This window comes from Anguilla rostrata, chromosome 3 (genome assembly GCF_018555375.3).
Source record: "Anguilla rostrata isolate EN2019 chromosome 3, ASM1855537v3, whole genome shotgun sequence".
Lineage (NCBI taxonomy): Eukaryota > Metazoa > Chordata > Actinopteri > Anguilliformes > Anguillidae > Anguilla > Anguilla rostrata.
The window spans coordinates 35,437,336-35,455,027 of NC_057935.1; the positions used below are offsets into that span (position 1 = coordinate 35,437,336).

Here is a 17,692-nt window from a genome sequence, read left to right on the forward strand (position 1 = left end):
TCTGATGGCGCATGGAATGTGTGACCTTTCTTTGACTGGTCTGATTCTGTGGTATTCTCTCATGATCTCGTCTGTTAGCCATGATATTTGTCTCCTGTGAAGGAGCTGCCACCCCCTCCTGCTGAACCAGCAGGAACGTGTCAGCAGGAAGTTGCTCATCTGAAAAATAGTTTTATGTTTAATATTTTGTCTGTATTCATTTGATGTAATCCCTGTCAAAATGGCACTAATGGTGTTGTTTACTTTGGTGTCAATAGATTGCAACACAAGTATGATAACTTGTTCTGTAGACTGCTCGCTGGATTGATTTGATGAAACTGCCTGCTCATATCCTATAATTTAATTTCTAGTCAGCTGATATAGTGTTCCTCAACTGTTTAGCCTTGCACCTCAAATGAATGTACAGATATCAAAATTCAAGAGTATGCACTTCTGTACATTGTTGTACTTTGTTGCCAATGTCTGTCCCTCAGAGTCCATGAACCATTAACAAGTTCAGTTGTCTTCATCGCTGAAGCTCTGGCCAAACATGACCCAACAGCGACCCTCTCTCAAAGTTGTAAACACCTCACAGCTAGACCAATGAGGGTTTGTAGCTGGAGGGGAAGGCACCGCGTGTTTTCCCTTGGCTGGTGTGATTCAAAACCAGAGATATTAGTTATTTTTCCTCGGTTCGTAAGAACAGGGCACAATTATACTTAAGAATGCACTGGTTCCGTCGCCGCGGGTCAGATATGAAGGCGCTGCTTCATGTCCCGCTTAAGACTGGCCTGAAACGGACCAGTAGCTGTCATCGGAGATATATCTGATCTGTCGCCGGACTGTCAATATTCCAATGGGAACATCAGAATATTCACAAATGTGCGGAACAACACATCAAATATATCCATGACCACAGCAAGTAAGCGTAACAGTTACTAGGTTTTACCCTCGTGATAATCTGACTCCAAATGAAATTAGAATTTTAAATTTAGGTTTAACTATACGTGGAACTTGGGAGTGGTTACACTTGACTCTATCTTGTGCCATCATTCCTCAATATATGCTCCCGGGTTTAGCACTATTGTTAAATCTCAGTTCGGTGAAGAACCCAGAGGGTAGGAGGCTGACCACTATAATACATGCCTTCCTTTGTGCATAGATAGTTATGAGCCCAGGACAGTGTGTATCTATTGGGCTCCTTAAGGCGAATTTGACAAGAACTGGCGTATAACGCCCATGGGTCCTCTTAAGCCAAAACACCAGAACCAATACCACCAATCCCATTAGCGGGCAGATCGTGGTCTCCTATCTAACTTGAAGACCTCACTAAAGACGTTCGCTGTACTAGACCCCTGATCAGTAGGTCCTAGTCATAATTGTCCCCCTGAGTATTTAATCGGAATTTCGGCTGAAAAGAAGATAAAATGGATTAGAGTCATGAAGACCACGCAAGTTAAAATAAGAAGAATTTATTTAACAGGCAGGTAGGTCATTAGCTTCAAATTCACAATTTCTCTATTTAAAATATGGAAGGTTTTAAAACATAAATATAGAGTAAAAAGTTCTTACCCAGCCTGTTTAGCTACACACAAAATCACAGAGCCTACGCAGTGTGGGAAGTCGATTACGATCTTCCCTGTTCAGCTACGCAAAGAACACAGTGCAGTGTGGGAAGTCGGTTACGATCTTCCTTGTCTAGCTACACACAGAGCACAGAGTATGTGCAATGTGGGAAGTCGATTACGATCTTCCCCGATTGCTTTGTCTCCCTTCCTTTTAAGCCAAATCCCGCGTTTGGTCTAGGCGGCATTGGCATAAATTAACCTGGCCGAGTCAAATCTGGAATTTCGGCCCCCACCATTTGGAGGCTGCTGTTAAAACAATTAGTGGGTAAATTGGGAAAAGGAGATGATTACCAGAGAGGACATTCCATTGTGATAGTTTTTCCTTCAAATTCTATTTGGTATGAAACATATTTCATTCAATTGCTTGAATTTCCCTGAATACGTCCATACCAAACATGTCAAGTGGATGTAATATTATGGTGCAGTTGTCATGAAAATACCCTTTTGTTGAACCATTTTACATGCAATCCATGTTATTACTACATAAGGCATAATACAGTAATATAATGAAAACATGTGCATGGTTTGTAAGGTTTTTACGGGGTTTTTGAATATGATAAACAGATGGTTTAGAGTCCAGATCCAGAAAAGAAATAAAAAGTGTAATGGCAGAGGGGCCCACATAAGGGCACTGTGGTACTGTCCTGCGCAGTTGCCCCACCATTTGGCCAGAGGCCTGATGATCTTTTCACCCTCAATGGTCCCAACACACACACACCCACAACCCTAGACAAAGAGACTAGCTCCCCTTATCTTAGTTGTGTCCAGATGGCAACATTCCAGAGAGCCAACGGCTTGCTCACACAACCATAAACAACCAGTCCAGTTCCCCTTATCTCAGTCTTGTCCAGAGGGTAACAGTCCAGAGAGCCAATGGCCTGCTCGTCCAGAGGAAGTCCGAGTAACTTATTGTTTTACCACAAGGCTCTCGGGTCCTTTGAAGTACAGGATGAGTCCCAGCGTGCCGGCTCGTTCAAATGCCAGCCTTTTCTGGGTCCCAGTTTGACTTCCCTCTTACAAAGTCATAAAGGTCTCATCGTCTAGCCATAATTATAGGCAAGTAGGCCTGCACAGAATTTTTTTACATGCGTCTGAGCGTGCTGGTATTTTAATTGCTTAATTATCTCAGGAACCTCATCTGTGTAGAAATACCTTCTTTCAGTACATTTGTGTACCCATTTATACCCAAGATTTTCCACCTTATACCAGCTAGATCAGTGGTAACCAACCCTGTTCCTGGAGATCTACTGTAGGTTTATCATTCTAACCCTAATTTGGCACACCTCACTCTACTAATTAGCAGATCAACATCTAAAGATCTATAGCTGTTGAGTGAGTAGTGCTTTGTCAGGGCTGGATTAAAAACCTACAGGACTGCTGATCACCGGGAACATAGCTGGTTACCACTGAGCTAGATGAAGGAACACAATGAAGGAGTCAATTAAAGAAATGTAGGAAAAAACAGGTTGCATAGTTTTTGGATATAGCTTGTTTAATTTCTATGAAACATAGTAGTGAAAGTTATGTTGTATTCTGCCATAAGAGTGATATAAAAATTTGATATTGTGACAGGATTAGGGGATAGAGGCCTCAAGTTGCCCCACAGCGTGCAATAAAACAGGAGATGGAATGCAGATTGGGAGTACAACATTTTTATTATAGTCCGTATACAAAGAGTTGGGCCTCACCCCAACCAACGTGATAATGGGGGAAAAAAACACAGACAAAAGAAAACAAAATTTAGCTCCGGTTGGAGCCTAACTACACTTCTCAGGTTCCCCTCTCTCTCACTGACCAGCTAAGCCGGTTCCCAGTCTTTCAAACAACCAAATCAAAGTCCGCAATCCAAGTCAGAAAAACAGGCCAAGTTCATTATCCAGTCGGGTTCCTTCCAAGCAAAGTTCCATACACAATTCAGTGAGTCCGCCAGAAAAAGGTCTTGCACAAAGTTACTTTCCACTCACTACAATGACTTCTCTAGACAGCAGCTACGCTTTTCCCTTACTGGTCCTTCTTCGCCACTGCTGTGTTTGGAAGGCTTAAATAGGGCTGTGAATGCCTAGGTGTCTTCAGGTGAGTGTATTCAGGCTGGCTGGAAAAGGCCGCATGGCTCCAGGCATCCAGGGAATGGAGCCAGCATGAAGGCACATAGCGCCCATCCAGCACTGCTCCTCTGGTTCTGCTACACACCCCCTCCCTCAGCTCCGACCTCATGGGAGGGGTGAACGACGCCCACAGAGAGTCCGTCCTGGACAGGGCATCTGTATTGCCGTGGCACTTTCCTGACCTATGGGTAACAGAAAAAGCAAATTGTTGTAAGCTCAGAAACTCGCGGGTTACCCTGGCATTCGTTTCCTTGTTACGCGACATCCAGACCAGTGGGGCATGGTCTGTGATCAGGGTGAAGTGCCACCCCAACGGATAATACTTCAAGGTGTCCAGTGCCTATTTGATTGCGAGACACTTTTTTTCCACCGTCGCATATTTACGTTCCCGGGGCAACAATTTCCGACTTATAAATAACACTGGGTGTTCCTCACTTTCATGTTCCTGGGATAGGGCGGCACCCACCCCCTCCTCAGAGGCATCCGTTTGCATAATCATTGGTTTAGAAAAGTCTGGGGTTACAAACACTGGACTTGAGCATAGGGCTACCTTTAGGTTTTGAAATGCCTTCTCAGCTGCGTCCGTCCATCTGACCACATTTGGTTGTTGGTTCTTAGTGAGGTCTGTGAGGGGAGATGCTAAAGTAGCAAAGTTAGCAATAAACCGGCAATAGTAGCTTGTCAGCCCGATGAAGTTCCTCACCTGCTTCTTGGTTTTAGGTCGGGGCCATTCTTTGATTGCCTGGATCTTTCGATCCTGGGGTTTAACATTTCCCCATCCAATGGTATATCCTAGATATTCTGCTTCCTCAAGGCCCAACCTACATTTCTTTGGGTTAGCTGTCAACCCTGCTTCCCGCAACACCCCCAATGCCACGCTTAACCTAGATAGGTGTGTGGACCAGTCCTGATTGTGAATAATTATATCATTCAGATAAGTGGCCGCATACCTCTGATGTGGGCGGAGGATCTTATCCATGAGGCGTTGGAAGGTGGGTGGAGCTCCATGCAGGCCAAATGGTAAAACCTGATAGTGGTATAGTCCATCAGCTGTCACGAAGGCAGTTTTCTCCCTGGAGGCTGGAGACAAGGGGACTTGCTAATACCCCTTCGTTAAGTCCAAAGTTGAAACATACCTAGCATCTCCCAACTATTCAATTAGTTCATCCAGACGGGGCATTGGATATGCATCAAATTTAGACATCTAGTTTAACTTCCTGAAATCATTACAGAATCGCATTGTCCCGTCTGCTTTTGGAACCAGTGCAATAGGGCTTGACCACTCACTTAGCGATTCCTCAATGATCCCCAGGCGTAACATCATCTGGATCTCATCTCGGATAGCCTGTCGTCTGGCTTCAGGGATACGGTACTGTTTTTGTTGTACCTTCTTACCCGGTTCGGTCTGGATCTGATGTCGGACAGCTGTGGTCCGACCTGGCAGAGTCGAGAAAACATCCCTATGTTGGTCCACCAGCTCCTTGAGGTCTTGTTGTTGCGCTGCACTTAACTCTGGTCCCTTGATGACGTCAGCTGGGGGCTCCTGCTGGAGAGGGGGAGACATAGCACAACACGAAACCTCTTGGGCATGCCACTTCTTTAATAAATTCACGTGGTATATTTGGGTGGGTTTTCTTCTCCCAGGTTGCTTAACTTTGTAATTGACCTTGCCTACTTTCTCCAATATTTCATAGGGCCCTTGCCAGGTGGCTAAAAACGTACATTCCCTGGTGGGCACCATAACCAGTACACGGTCCCCCGAATTAAATTCCCGAGGCTGGGCATTTTGGTTGTACACCTTCTGCTGGGCCTGCTGAGCCTGTTGCATGTGCTCGCGCACAGTTAGCCAGATGACTGCCATCCGCTCTCTCATTCCCTCTACGTGCTCAGTCAGGGAGCGATAGGGGGATGGCTGATTCTCCCAGGCTTCCTTAGCGACGTCGAGGAGCCCCCAAGGTTGTCGTCCATGCAGCAACTCAAAGGGCGAAAATCCGTAGAACTTCCCGAATGGAAAACATCACATATGTGACAGGTGCTGGTGTTTTGGTCCTCAAGTATGGCAAGGTCATTTTTCAGTTTTTACAGATTATGAAAGTGCATATTATAAGCTTTCAAATGATGTGTCATACATTGAAATCTGAAAATAGTTGAAGAAGATATGCTTATTTGAATGTTGGTATTCCTAAAATCAAGTAGCAGAGAAAATCCCCGTGAAAGATATTGAACTTTTCACACTTCTCACAGGGAGATAATGGGTGGGAACAATAGCTAGTTAACTCCACCCCAACCACTCCCCCACTAGAGTACCTGTCAATCCTTGCCCATTTAGGGGTTACCCTATTTAAAGCTTTATAACTCCAGATGTGAACACCACAGAGACTAGAAAAATGTCTTAAATGAAGCAATACATTGGTACCATTTATAATACTAGCTTAGATTACTTTATGTTCATAATTGTGTAAGAAATAAAGCGCCACAAATGCAATGGTCAAGGCAAAAAATCCAAAATGAATTTGCTCCTTTTTTGTTCGCAATGAAATACTGGGAGATTGCGGGTTAAAGTATCCATGTCCTGGATCAAAAACTTCTTGACCACAAGTTCATAAAATCTAAGGGTGGATATGTAGAACTACTAAAGATTTATGAAGCAAAAACTAAGCAGTGTACCCAGCATCTCCAAATCTACCCAAAATGTCTAAATTATTAACACTGGTCTAAAATAGCTAAGTGTCCAGAAACAAATCCAAAATCTCTCCAAAAAGGAATGTAATGCTTTTTGTCCATTGTAAAGCATATGAGCCCCTTATGAAGGTTTAAGATGAAACATAGATATAATTTAAACATAATGCAAAAATATAGTCACACAATGCTGCACAGTACGTAAATGTGTAATAATTAACTCTTGTATGTATTTCTATACTCTGTACACTCCTATGTTTTCTTGTATGGGAATGGGACGATATGAAAACAATTTTCAGCCATCCACCACGTTTTGGCAATTTTTCAACTCTCCTCATCACTGTTGTATGCGTCATAAAAACTATTACACTACTAACGCTTACATTACAGTGTGAAATATCCACATTACATAATACCACTAACCTATTTAAAGACACTCAATTTCTAAAATAACGTATATAACCGAAATATTTTGAGCAGTAATAATTACATAGCAATTATGAAATCTTATCTATGTTCAGTAGATGGAGACAGAGACAGTAAATCAATGACAGTTCTATCCGCTTCTGTTTTGCTCCAGAAAACGATGTCAGATAGGTCTATCAGCAAACATATGGCTTAGCTATGCCCAGAAGTCCTCAATAATAATGGTATTTTCCAAGGAATTACGAAAAATCATTGACAACGTTTTGTTAGGTGCAACGTATTTTAATGCTACCATATATAGAGCGAATGCCATGGTAAGAAAATGTTCGGTTACGCTAACCTATAAAACGCTATTCAAAAAGCAAAATTAGACATGTTATACATCGTTAGAAAGCTTATACTCTCACCTACTGATTGAGCGTCCGCCATTGTAGCAACCTCACACAGTAAACAAACATGGGCTACTACCACACGGCTTTATTTATGGGCAGTGGCTTGACCGAAACAAAGTGACAATAGCCAACGAAATCAAACATGCTAATTAAACTGCACCCTCATCACGCCTCCAAAACCCGGCTGTAAGAATCACTAAAACAAGCCGACTTTGCTGACAAATTATAAGTATTTAGTGACCCTAAAAATGTTGTTTATTCTATTGAGTGATTTCTTCAACACTTTAACTTTCGTAATATGAAAAAAAGGAAAACAGTAAAAAAAAATTTTAAAAACCTTTTTTGCCTCCTAGCACAATTTCAAGATTTGCGACTTGCGGACCTTTCCTCCAGCACCCGTCACATATGGTAACAACTGGTCCCAGTTTTTCCCATCTTGATCAATCAGCTTTCTCAACATTTGTTTGAAGGTTTTGTTAAACCTTTCTACTAAACCATCAGTTTGAGGATGGTAAATGGAGGTCCTAAGTTGAGTGATTTTTAATAATTTACATAAATCTCTCATGATTCTTGACATGAACGGGGTACCTTGATCTGTGAGGATTTCCTTGGGGATCCCCACGCGGCTAAAGAGCATGACGAGCTCCCACGCAATACCTTTGGAGGCCATGGTACATAGGGGAATAGCTTCAGGATAGCGTGTTGCATAATCTATTATAACAAGGATATATTGGTGTCCCCTGGCAGTCTTCACTAGGGGCCCCACCAGGTCCATGCCTATCCACTCGATAGGCATCTCAATGATGGGCAGGGGGACCAGCGGGTTCCTATAGTGCACTTTTGGCACCACCTTTTGGCACTTCGGGCAGTATCTGCAATAATCCTCGACAGCCCTCTTTACTCCTGGCCAGAAGAATCGGTTCAAGATCCTCTCTCGCGCCTTCTCCATTTCCAAGTGGGCCCCTACACATGTGAGTGGGTGAGCTGTAAGACTGTGTTAACATGTTGAGCAGGTACCAGTAACAGCTCCTTGATCACCTCATTCTTAACTACCTGATACAAGAGCCCCTTCCATATAGCAAAATGAGGATAAGTTACTTCACTCGCCCCCTCCACCGGTCGTCCATCCACCACTCTCACTTGGGACCAGCATGTAACAAGTTAGAATCGGTCAGTTGTGCTGTCTCAAATTATCCTATTAAGGTAGTACCCCCTGGGATCACATCGGTGCCCCCTTGTTCCTCTGCTGAGTCCAGGAGTGGAAAGGGGAAGGGGTCTTCCTTTGTTCCCCCCTTCAGAGCATGGTTCAGTCGAGTAGTTGTTTGGGGAGATGGCGGCAGGGCAGGGGGCCTCAGCTTTTTGTGGCAGATGGGTGACAGGCATTGCCACTTTATCACATTTCCTTCCCTTCTTACCTTGACTCCTTAGCTTCTGGTTTATGGTTGCGCTTCCGGCACAGTCCCAGAGCCTCGGGAACAGGGGGCAGTCCCTTCCTAACAAAACCGGCACTAGAAGATGAGGTACAACCCCTACCACCATCTCACAGCTCCCCCCTAGTGGTGGTGATGTGTACTCTGTAGGTGACATACTCCTTGGTGTCACCATGCACACAGGAAATAGACATGAGAGGGACCGAAAAGCTTTGCTGCTTTTCACTCAACTTTGGTTGAATCAGGGTTATCATACTCCCAGATTCGAGGAGGGCTTCTGTGTCCTTATCATCTATTTTGATGGGAAGCAGAGGAGCAGTATGTTCTTCGTGGGCCCAGCATGAGGTCAGCAGGTGGCACTCCTTCCCTTTGGGGCTGTCAGAGGATAGAGCGGTAGGCATTGGTTCCTCCCTACCTGGACAACTCCAAGCTAAACGGCCAGTTTCACCACATTCAAAGCAGCGCCACTGGTCTAGGTCTAAGAAAGGACGCCGTCTTCTCTCCCCCTCGGATTCTCGGGTCCTTTCTCTGGTAGGCCTCCAATCCTGCTTTCCCTTCACTGTATGGCCTGCTGACTCCTTTTCCTTCTTCTCTGGTTTTAATAGGCGACTGGTGGCCTGGTGGGTTTCCACTACTTGTACCAACAGGTCCATGCTTGTAGGATTTGCCAGGCTTGCCATTTTCTTCATGTCCGTTGGTAAGGCCCTTAGGAATTGGTCCATAACTAAGAGCTCCAACACTGAGGTGCCCTCTGTATCTGCATACAACCAGGACTTTGATCCGGATCAGCTCATACATTTGGACTCTTGGTGAGAGGGTGTGGTCGAATGTCTAATCATGGAACTTTTGGGCTCTTGACTGTAAACTTATTCCAAAGCGACTATCTCCTTTTTCACTAGCTCATAATTAACTGCTTGTTCCGGTGTCAAATCCCAATATACGCTTTGGGCGGTGCCCACCAGGAAGGGGCCTAGAAGACCTGCCCGTGTTTCTTTTGGCCATCTTTCCCTTGTAGCTGTCTGTTCAAACACCTGCAGGTAGGCTTCGATGTTGTCCTGCTCAGTAAGTTTGGGCAGGAACTTAATGGGGTGTGGTTCTGAAGTGGTTGGTTTGGTAGCCACAGCGGTTTGGTGTGCTTTCAGTTGTTGTAGCTCAGCATGGAGGACAGCAGTTTGCGGTGTTCCTCCAGCAACTCTCGCATCGCTCCAGGCATCCAGGGAATGGAGCCAGCATGAAGGCATATAGCGCCCATCCAGCACTACCCCTCTGGTTCTGCTGCAATATGTAGACAGATTTTAAGAAATTCAAAAATGTACTGAGTATATGCTTCTGTATATAACTTGGCTCCCCTCTTAAAGGCTACACTGGCATCTCCGTGTGTACTTCTATTATCTTGTGTGTATTTGTGTGTGTGTGTGAGAGAGAGAGAGAGACTTAGACAATATATAATGACAGTGATTTTCATTAATTATTAGATTATTCATTGAAGTCATCAAATTATTAATTGAAAATTATCCACCTGATAACGTAATAACCACAAAATAAAGTAGTATTCTATGTTATTACAAGTAAAACAAATTAATGAAAAATTATCTGGCTTTGATAGCATGATATTTGTCATATAGTACATTTTTTAGGGGTCCCCAAAATATTTTTTGTGCCCCCTCATGTGTAGAGATGGCCTTGCTTAAGGTGTTCAAGAGTCAGTATGCAGACCTTGTTTTGGCTCTTGGATTTCCTTGTTCATTAGATTTAGGACCACATACTCCTATCTTTGTGCAATGATGTACCCCCAGATTAAGACAAATCTTGACCAAGCCAATGCTTGTGAGTCCTGTGGTGTAAAGGACAATTCATCACAGCATTGCCCCGAGAGAGGATTGAGGATTATACAGTCCACAGGGTGTTCTGCCTCATCACACAACAGCAGCTTCATTCCATGCAGTCAAACAAGAAGTCTTAAGTTATACAACATGATACTGGAAACATTAGTACCACCTGGCATTAGCCGATAAGGGCTGTGTGTCTGTTGCCATGGTTAGTTAGTGTATGTCGGATGTGGAGTGACTCCATATGGTGCTTAAAAGAGGACGCAGTGGACATAATAAAGTTGAAATAAAAGTCTCTGATCTGCAGTGAAAAAAAGGTTCTTGACATGTATGAAGGGTAGCTTTTTCAGGAAGGGACAGCAGGTGTGCTCCATATCAGATGTGTCCGTGACAGCTGGGGTTCCTGAAAGGATACAAACTCAACAATGAGCCCCAAAAGGACAGTAATACGAACCTGCGGCCATGACAGGCTTTCTGGACCTCCTCTATCCACAGACACAGGAACATATTTCAGAGCATTCCTTCATAGTGAACACAGTCTAATTGTCTAAGGGGAAAAAACAGTGCTGCAGGTGAACCAAGTCCCAGTATCCCTGTCTCCCCCTCTCTCTGCCCCAGTTTTTAAGCTCACTGTTGCTGTGGTTTGCACGTTAATGTAAAACAAGACATTCTGGTACAGTACATGTCCACTGTTCCACCGGTACTCCCTCCCAGCACAGCCCATTGAGCAACATGGAAATGGATGTTGCCATGACAACCACCCCCCCATCAATAACCATTTTCAGAACAGAAGGCAAAGATGAATAATGCTTTATTTGCAGACGCACTAAGAGAGCACGCCATCATGGTTTATAATTTTAATTTATTTAAATGGCTTCATAGGAGAAAGATGAGCTCGTTGAGGAAAAACACATTACTCTCTCTTTTTTTGTGCAAACATTGCTAATCCCATTTACCCTAATGAAGAAAAATAGAGAGATCTGGATTGTTTTCCCTCGCAATGTTGTGGCAGTGAGGTTCGGCCATTTTTGAGGACCCAGCAACAAAAGGTTGTTATCAGTTTGAAACCGAATTTGTGACATTTCCTTTTCATTTGATCTAGTGACAGATAGAACAAAATAAATGGATTCCAGAGACAGAACTGATGAGTAAAAGGCTCTTTTTAATGGCCCATTTGCCACAATAATTTGATGGAGGAAATCTCTTTGCTTGTTGTGCCGCACTAATTTTAAAATGATTACGGTACAGTAATTCATTAGAAAACAGACCTCAAGGAAATGATTACAATTCAGTCTTTGGAAGAGTTTTTTATATAGCACATATATATAACACAGTGCATGTAAAGTCATTGTCAGACAAAATAAAATTAAAAAATCATCACAAAAGCCAGTTCTAAATATTATCAGCAATATTGTTCCATCATGATTTGGAACGGAAACCTTTAAACTCTGAATATGCAGATAAAGGCATGCCCAACATTGCAGGTAAATCTGATATGAAATTGTCTCTGCGTACAGAAGGGGCCGATTGGATCAGACCTGGCTTTTGGCTTTCCACTCTCCCGGAGATGACTCCCGTTTAATCTCAGCCGGCTCGAGCACCCCTACCCCACACGCAAACCCCTGCCCCCCTCCCTGCCCGACTGATCAGTTGGGATGCTTATGCGCTTTACAAACAATCATGAAATTTTCATCAACCATTGCCCCGTCCAGCAGAGAGTGGGGGATTAGAGGCTGACGTCTGTGTGCACAGGGAAATGTTCAGTGTTAAATCAACTCTTACAGTCCACATATGGTCCCTATTAGACTCCTGTATGCTCTGTTAGAGCTGAATTAACACCGAACATTTTACTGCGTGCAGGTGGAGGGAAGCTTCTTCACAGTTGTGCCCCTCAAACGAAGAACCATCAAAGGTTTTGCACAGATTCTGCAGATGGTCCCTGCTTAAGTGGCCCCTTTTGTGTTTCCTCAGGTGATCTGAGGAAGAGAAGAAGGAACAGGCCCAAATTCTGTTTTAGCAGACACTTGACTGCCCTCAGATGCCTCCCTGTAGAACTCCAGAGGTGCCCTAAGCAAAGGTGGAAAGTCCAGTGGGTCAGAAAGTAAAAATCCTACCATGTTTTACTTCTAGCTAACTGATTTCATTAGTTCTACCTCCTGGCTAAAGTATTGTGCTATTTAGCACGTCCTGGTGATTGAAACAAAATACTGGGGAGGACTTTTACTTTCTGAACCTGGATTTTTCACCGCTGGCCCTAAAGGAATAGCCCGGCCTAGCACGGCCACAGGTTTTTACTGCCTCCTCAGTCCCTGGACTGGACTTGATCAAACATATTTTCTATACCTCTAGCACTGGAGGACTACTCTGTTAGCAAGGGGGTGGTGGTACAGCTGTTTTTCTTCATCCAATCTGTATAATAGCTCTGATCTAATCTATGATCCAAGGACCCATTGTAAGCCCCCCTTCTTAATGGTGATTGTCCAGTGGCAGCGGTAGTCATTCAAAGAACATGTATGAGTGTGTGTGGGGGGTGGGGGAGACAGTTTTGGTGTGTGTATGAGCATGCGTATAAGTGTGTATGAATGCGCGTGGGGGAGCATATGTGTAAGTTTGCGTATTTGTGCGAGGGCGTGTGTGTTTATGCGCACGTGCAGCAGTATGTGTGCACGTGCGCCAGAGTACATAATGTTGTAAAGGCCACCTGTGTGATGAGAGGCTGAACAGAGAAGCGGTGCTCGAGCTTCTTGTGTGTGAAGAGCTCCTGCTAACAGTACACAGACAGAGAGGTACCGTAGAGCGAGAGAAAGAGAGAGAGAGAGAGGCAGAGAGGGGGGGAGAGAGGAAGCGGGGGAGAGAGGGAGACTGATTTGACCATCTGACAGCAGAGAGGAGAGCGGTCCCTGTGAATGCTGCACTGCTGCTGGGAGTGCATTCCTCTCTCTGTGCTCTGACAGTCTGAACACGCTGAAATAACCGGAGCTGCTGCCTCACATGGACTCAGTGCCAGCCGAGATGCTCTAAAGGCGATCCGTTCCATCGATGCAGCACCTGGCAACTGCCGTCTCACCTTAGGACACTCACCATGGATTCTCTCGTCAGCGACATGGACAATCTGGAGAGCTCCTTAAAGTACCCAAAGACCAAGCAGACCGAGAACATGTGGATGCGACTGAAGGGGATGTAAGTCAAGCTCTCGCGCATAACTTCTGCAGGGAAGGCAGAAATGGTGCATGCTATTTGTGACTTGGTAAATGAGATGAGGACAGGTTGTTAATGTGAAAGGATTTAAGCTTTTTCACTGTTGTTTAAATAGGTGCAACAATGTGAGGCAAACTCTTGATTGGCTTGAGCAGATCGTAACATAATTTGGTCAGGATACTTGCAATGATGCTGCTGGTCACTGGACAAATCCTGACGCATGTGGTACCTCTTGGTTAATTACCATGAAATGCTTGTGAGAAAAAATCTACCTGTTTTTAATGTTTTAATGTTGGTTGATTCCTCTGTTTCTCTCTCTGTCTCTCTCTCTCTCTCTCTGTCTGTCTCTCTTTTTCCTCTCTCCTCTCTCTCTCTATTTCTCTCTCCCTCTCACTCTGCATGTGTGAGTGTGTGTGTGCATGGAGGCTTTGTTTATCAATAACCAGTAGTACGGTGTCCATATTTCCAACTTGTTGCGAGCTTCAAGTGTATTTCTCATTTCAGACATTCTCACTTCAAAAGTCACCTTTTTGTTACATTTTTTATTCTTGTGTGTTATTCCTCTTCAGCTGAGACATAAAGTGTTTGGTTATTCTTTATATCTCAGCTGGAGAGGGATAATACACCAGAATTTATTCTCTGCTGTTCAGGTGTCTGGTGTTGATGCTACACATCTGCTACTTTAGCCGGGCTCAGATTCAGCGAAGTCTCACACCTACATTCTCTTTCAATCAGCACATTTTAATTAACTACATTAATCACTATAAAGGTCATGCATTTATCTATTGCAGGTAACAGGCTATAGAGTCCAATTAATGATTGCTTTGCCACAGAATATAACATAAATAAATTAGCTGTGTTGAATATGGCACTAGTCGCATCAGAGGGACGTGAAAGGAATGTGTTGGTATGGTGACTAAAGTATTAGCATAACCTGGCGGATTGAATCGGTGCCTCGCTCACACAATCCTCTGGTAAAGATGGAGTGAGGCAGTGCTTCAGATCAGAGCTAATACTTTGAGGGAAAACAGATCTAACATTTGAACAGTGGACTGCCTGTGGTTGGCTCTCATTAAAGGCATAACTGAACTGTGGACTGAGAGCCCTGCTGCTGCACCTCCTGCGTTGCTTGCACCACAGCCGCGCTCACCAGAGCGTGCGCTAATGTAATCAGGTATAAACCGTCACCGCAACTTCGCACTGTTTAATCATTTAGAGTCCTTACGAAACTACGGTTAGACGGAATCAGAGGGCGCGATTAGGGCAGGCCCCCTCCCCACACCAAAAAAAGGTACGCATGAACAGTGCACGTGTGTACACGTGCAGCACATGTGTAAATGTACAGTTCGTGTACATGCACGCATGCAATAGGAAGTTTGTTTTCTCGTTCAGACGCGCGCAGAAGCTAACAGCGAGGTAGCAGTCCATCTGCATGGCGTGCTGTGTTGCCAGCTGGACTGATGGATGCATATAACTCTAGTGGTTGAAGGACAGTTCATAATATTTGAGTGTAACATTCTTAACATTGTTAACTGTGGATGTGACCAGGCATGAATAACTGAAATTGTGGTGTAACATCCTGCCAGACAGTATTTACATTTAATCTGCATGTGTTGACACCACTGCATCTTGAATGTCTTGAAAAAGGGCTTCAGACCAAAACTTTGACCAATTCAGATACAATCGTCTGCTATGTAAGCCCCCCATGAGGAGGCAGAGTGCCTGTAATTGCACTCTAGCTTTATTTTACTGTGTTGTAAGCCACCTTTACTGCATCCAAACCCATCTGCGGTTGAACCGTACCCTCCTCAGCTGCACAGTGACCCTGGGGCCGAGATTCTTCTTTTTCTGCACAGAGGAAGTGGGAGGAATTCATTTAGCCTAATCCCCGTTACATCCCTCTGCGGCTCCCGGAGGAGCGTTGCCATGGAGCAGAGCAGACGGTCCATCCTGCCAGCCCACCCTGCCAGCGCGGCTCCAGTCGGTTCAGCCACAGAAATTGCCGACCAGCCAGGCATCTGATTCCAAGACAGAAACCTCCCCTCCTCCCCTCCCCCACCTCCCAGCTATGCTGCTCTAAATTAACCGTTTATAAAGCACGTTGCCAGAGGCTTCATTTTTGCTTCTTCACGGAGAGAACCTTTCTTCGAATGACACTGTGGAGGCCTTCTGAATCTTACTCCAGATAGTGTCCCAAAAATGAGTTGTGAATAACTGCTTATGATAAATCCTGTTTGGCTTTAAGGATTTATCTGTGGATTGTCAAGAAGATCATTCTGCTGTAGCAATTCGCTCCAGTGTAGTAATGCATCTTGTGGTCTGCTCCTGAGCCCTGACTATGCTGGTACCAGCTGGCCATCAGCCCAGCAAGGAGGGCTTCTGTCAACAGGGCCCCCATATCGCTGCACAAGAGCAGCTCCTCTGGTTGATTAGGCACCTGCGATTTGCTTGATCTAAACGTACGCGGTGTGCTCCTCTGAAGCCCCTGTGACTACACAGCTTAGGTGGGGGATTGCAGAGGGTAAAGAAGCATGGGTTAGCAGTCACATAACTGTGAGACTACTTGTAAATGTTTTGTAAAATGGAGAATATCAAAAAAGGACAGTGAATCCAAGGATGGGACTGGAAACAGCCTCTTCTGAGAGCAAAATATTATGATACCCTTGTATTGAAAATTATGTAAATTCAGACTTCTTTGGTAGCCTAATAAAACCTGATCGATCAACCTCAATCTGTGGTTACTTTGCTTAGTGTTCAGTGTAATGTACAGTATTTCATAATACATATCGCACTGTGACACCTATTTACTGTGTGCTGCCTGATCAAGTGCATAACATGGTCTCCCATTGAGCAGAAGCCATTAGTTGTTATTATATTGTAGACTAAATTTTATCATTGAATTCAGAAAAGAACATTAAATGCATGGCAACTGTCGACTTTAACCATATAGTCTCGGCAATGAATAAACAAATACAGTCCCATAACCAGCTAGGTAGGCATTTAGTGAATGCGTATTTAATAATTGCACAGTGTAAAAGACTTGGCATAGGCAGGCTCATCACTGGTCCATATTGTCACTAACATATAAAGTATTACATCAACATAAACAGGCTTCAAGGTTTTCTATTTGTTTTTACAAACCTTTTCGATTGGTGCATTTGTATGCGGCACAGGAAGACATTTTTACGAGCTGGCACATTCTTCTCTCAAACTATGAGTGCAATGAAATATAGGCGGGAAATGATTTCCTCATCAACCTTGGAGAATTCCGGCCAATGCGGTCTGCATACACATGAAGCTAAATGTGCTTAATTAATTACTATGCCTTGGCACACAATGCACTTTATATTGGGATAAATAATAAAAGAACTCATTTACTTGAAAGCTTCCAAAAACAAAACTCTTGTTTGCAGTCTGTTTATAATGAGAAAAAAACAACAAAAACATAACAATGGCAAATTGTGCATTAAAATTCTACCTGGGAATTTTTATTTTTCCTTCCCAAGCAATTTAGCATTGTTAGTGGTAGAGTGTTAGCATTGGCTCGATTGTTTTGGATCTTAAGGGTTAATTGTGTTCAATGGCACTGGGTCAATTGCAGTATACCTTAATTTTCAACAGTGCAGTGTTGTACTCCAAAGTACAGTACCTTCTAGCTCACACAGGTTTAGCTGTGTATCAAGTTTGGGGAAACTGTACTGCATGATTGGAGGTGTGTATCGGCTCATTTCCAACAAATCGCCTGCAAGTCCCAAAGATGTGACTGTATTTCATCTGTTGTTCTGCACGCCGTTCCTACCAATTTAAAGGTGCAGGCCATAGAGAAACATACTCAGGAGGTGATATACTGATAATGCCAAAGTTGCATTCACTTTAAATCTCAATGAATATTGCTTAATTCAAATTTTGAGTTGCCTGCCTGAACTGTATATTGCAAATACAATTATGAAATATTTAGCACACAAAAAACAAATCACATGAGAAATTAATTTATTTCTCATGAAAGAATTTAAAAAATATTATACT

General features: G+C 43.8%; 1 protein-coding gene across 2 annotated transcripts in view; it reads left to right on the plus strand.

The window, feature by feature from the left end:
• pde1a (phosphodiesterase 1A, calmodulin-dependent) overlaps positions 1-17,692 on the plus strand; it is a 143,465-nt gene that overhangs the window by 78,975 nt on the left and 46,798 nt on the right. Inside the window, exon 1 of one of the 2 annotated variants that reach the window (XM_064327312.1) lies at positions 13,324-13,648. The exons of the other annotated variant lie outside the window; for it this stretch is intronic. Coding sequence (XP_064183382.1) covers positions 13,551-13,648 — 98 coding nt within the window. The 5' untranslated portion in view covers positions 13,324-13,550. Of the gene's footprint in view, positions 1-13,323; positions 13,649-17,692 lie in introns of those variants that run through there. 2 annotated transcript variants of the gene reach the window in all.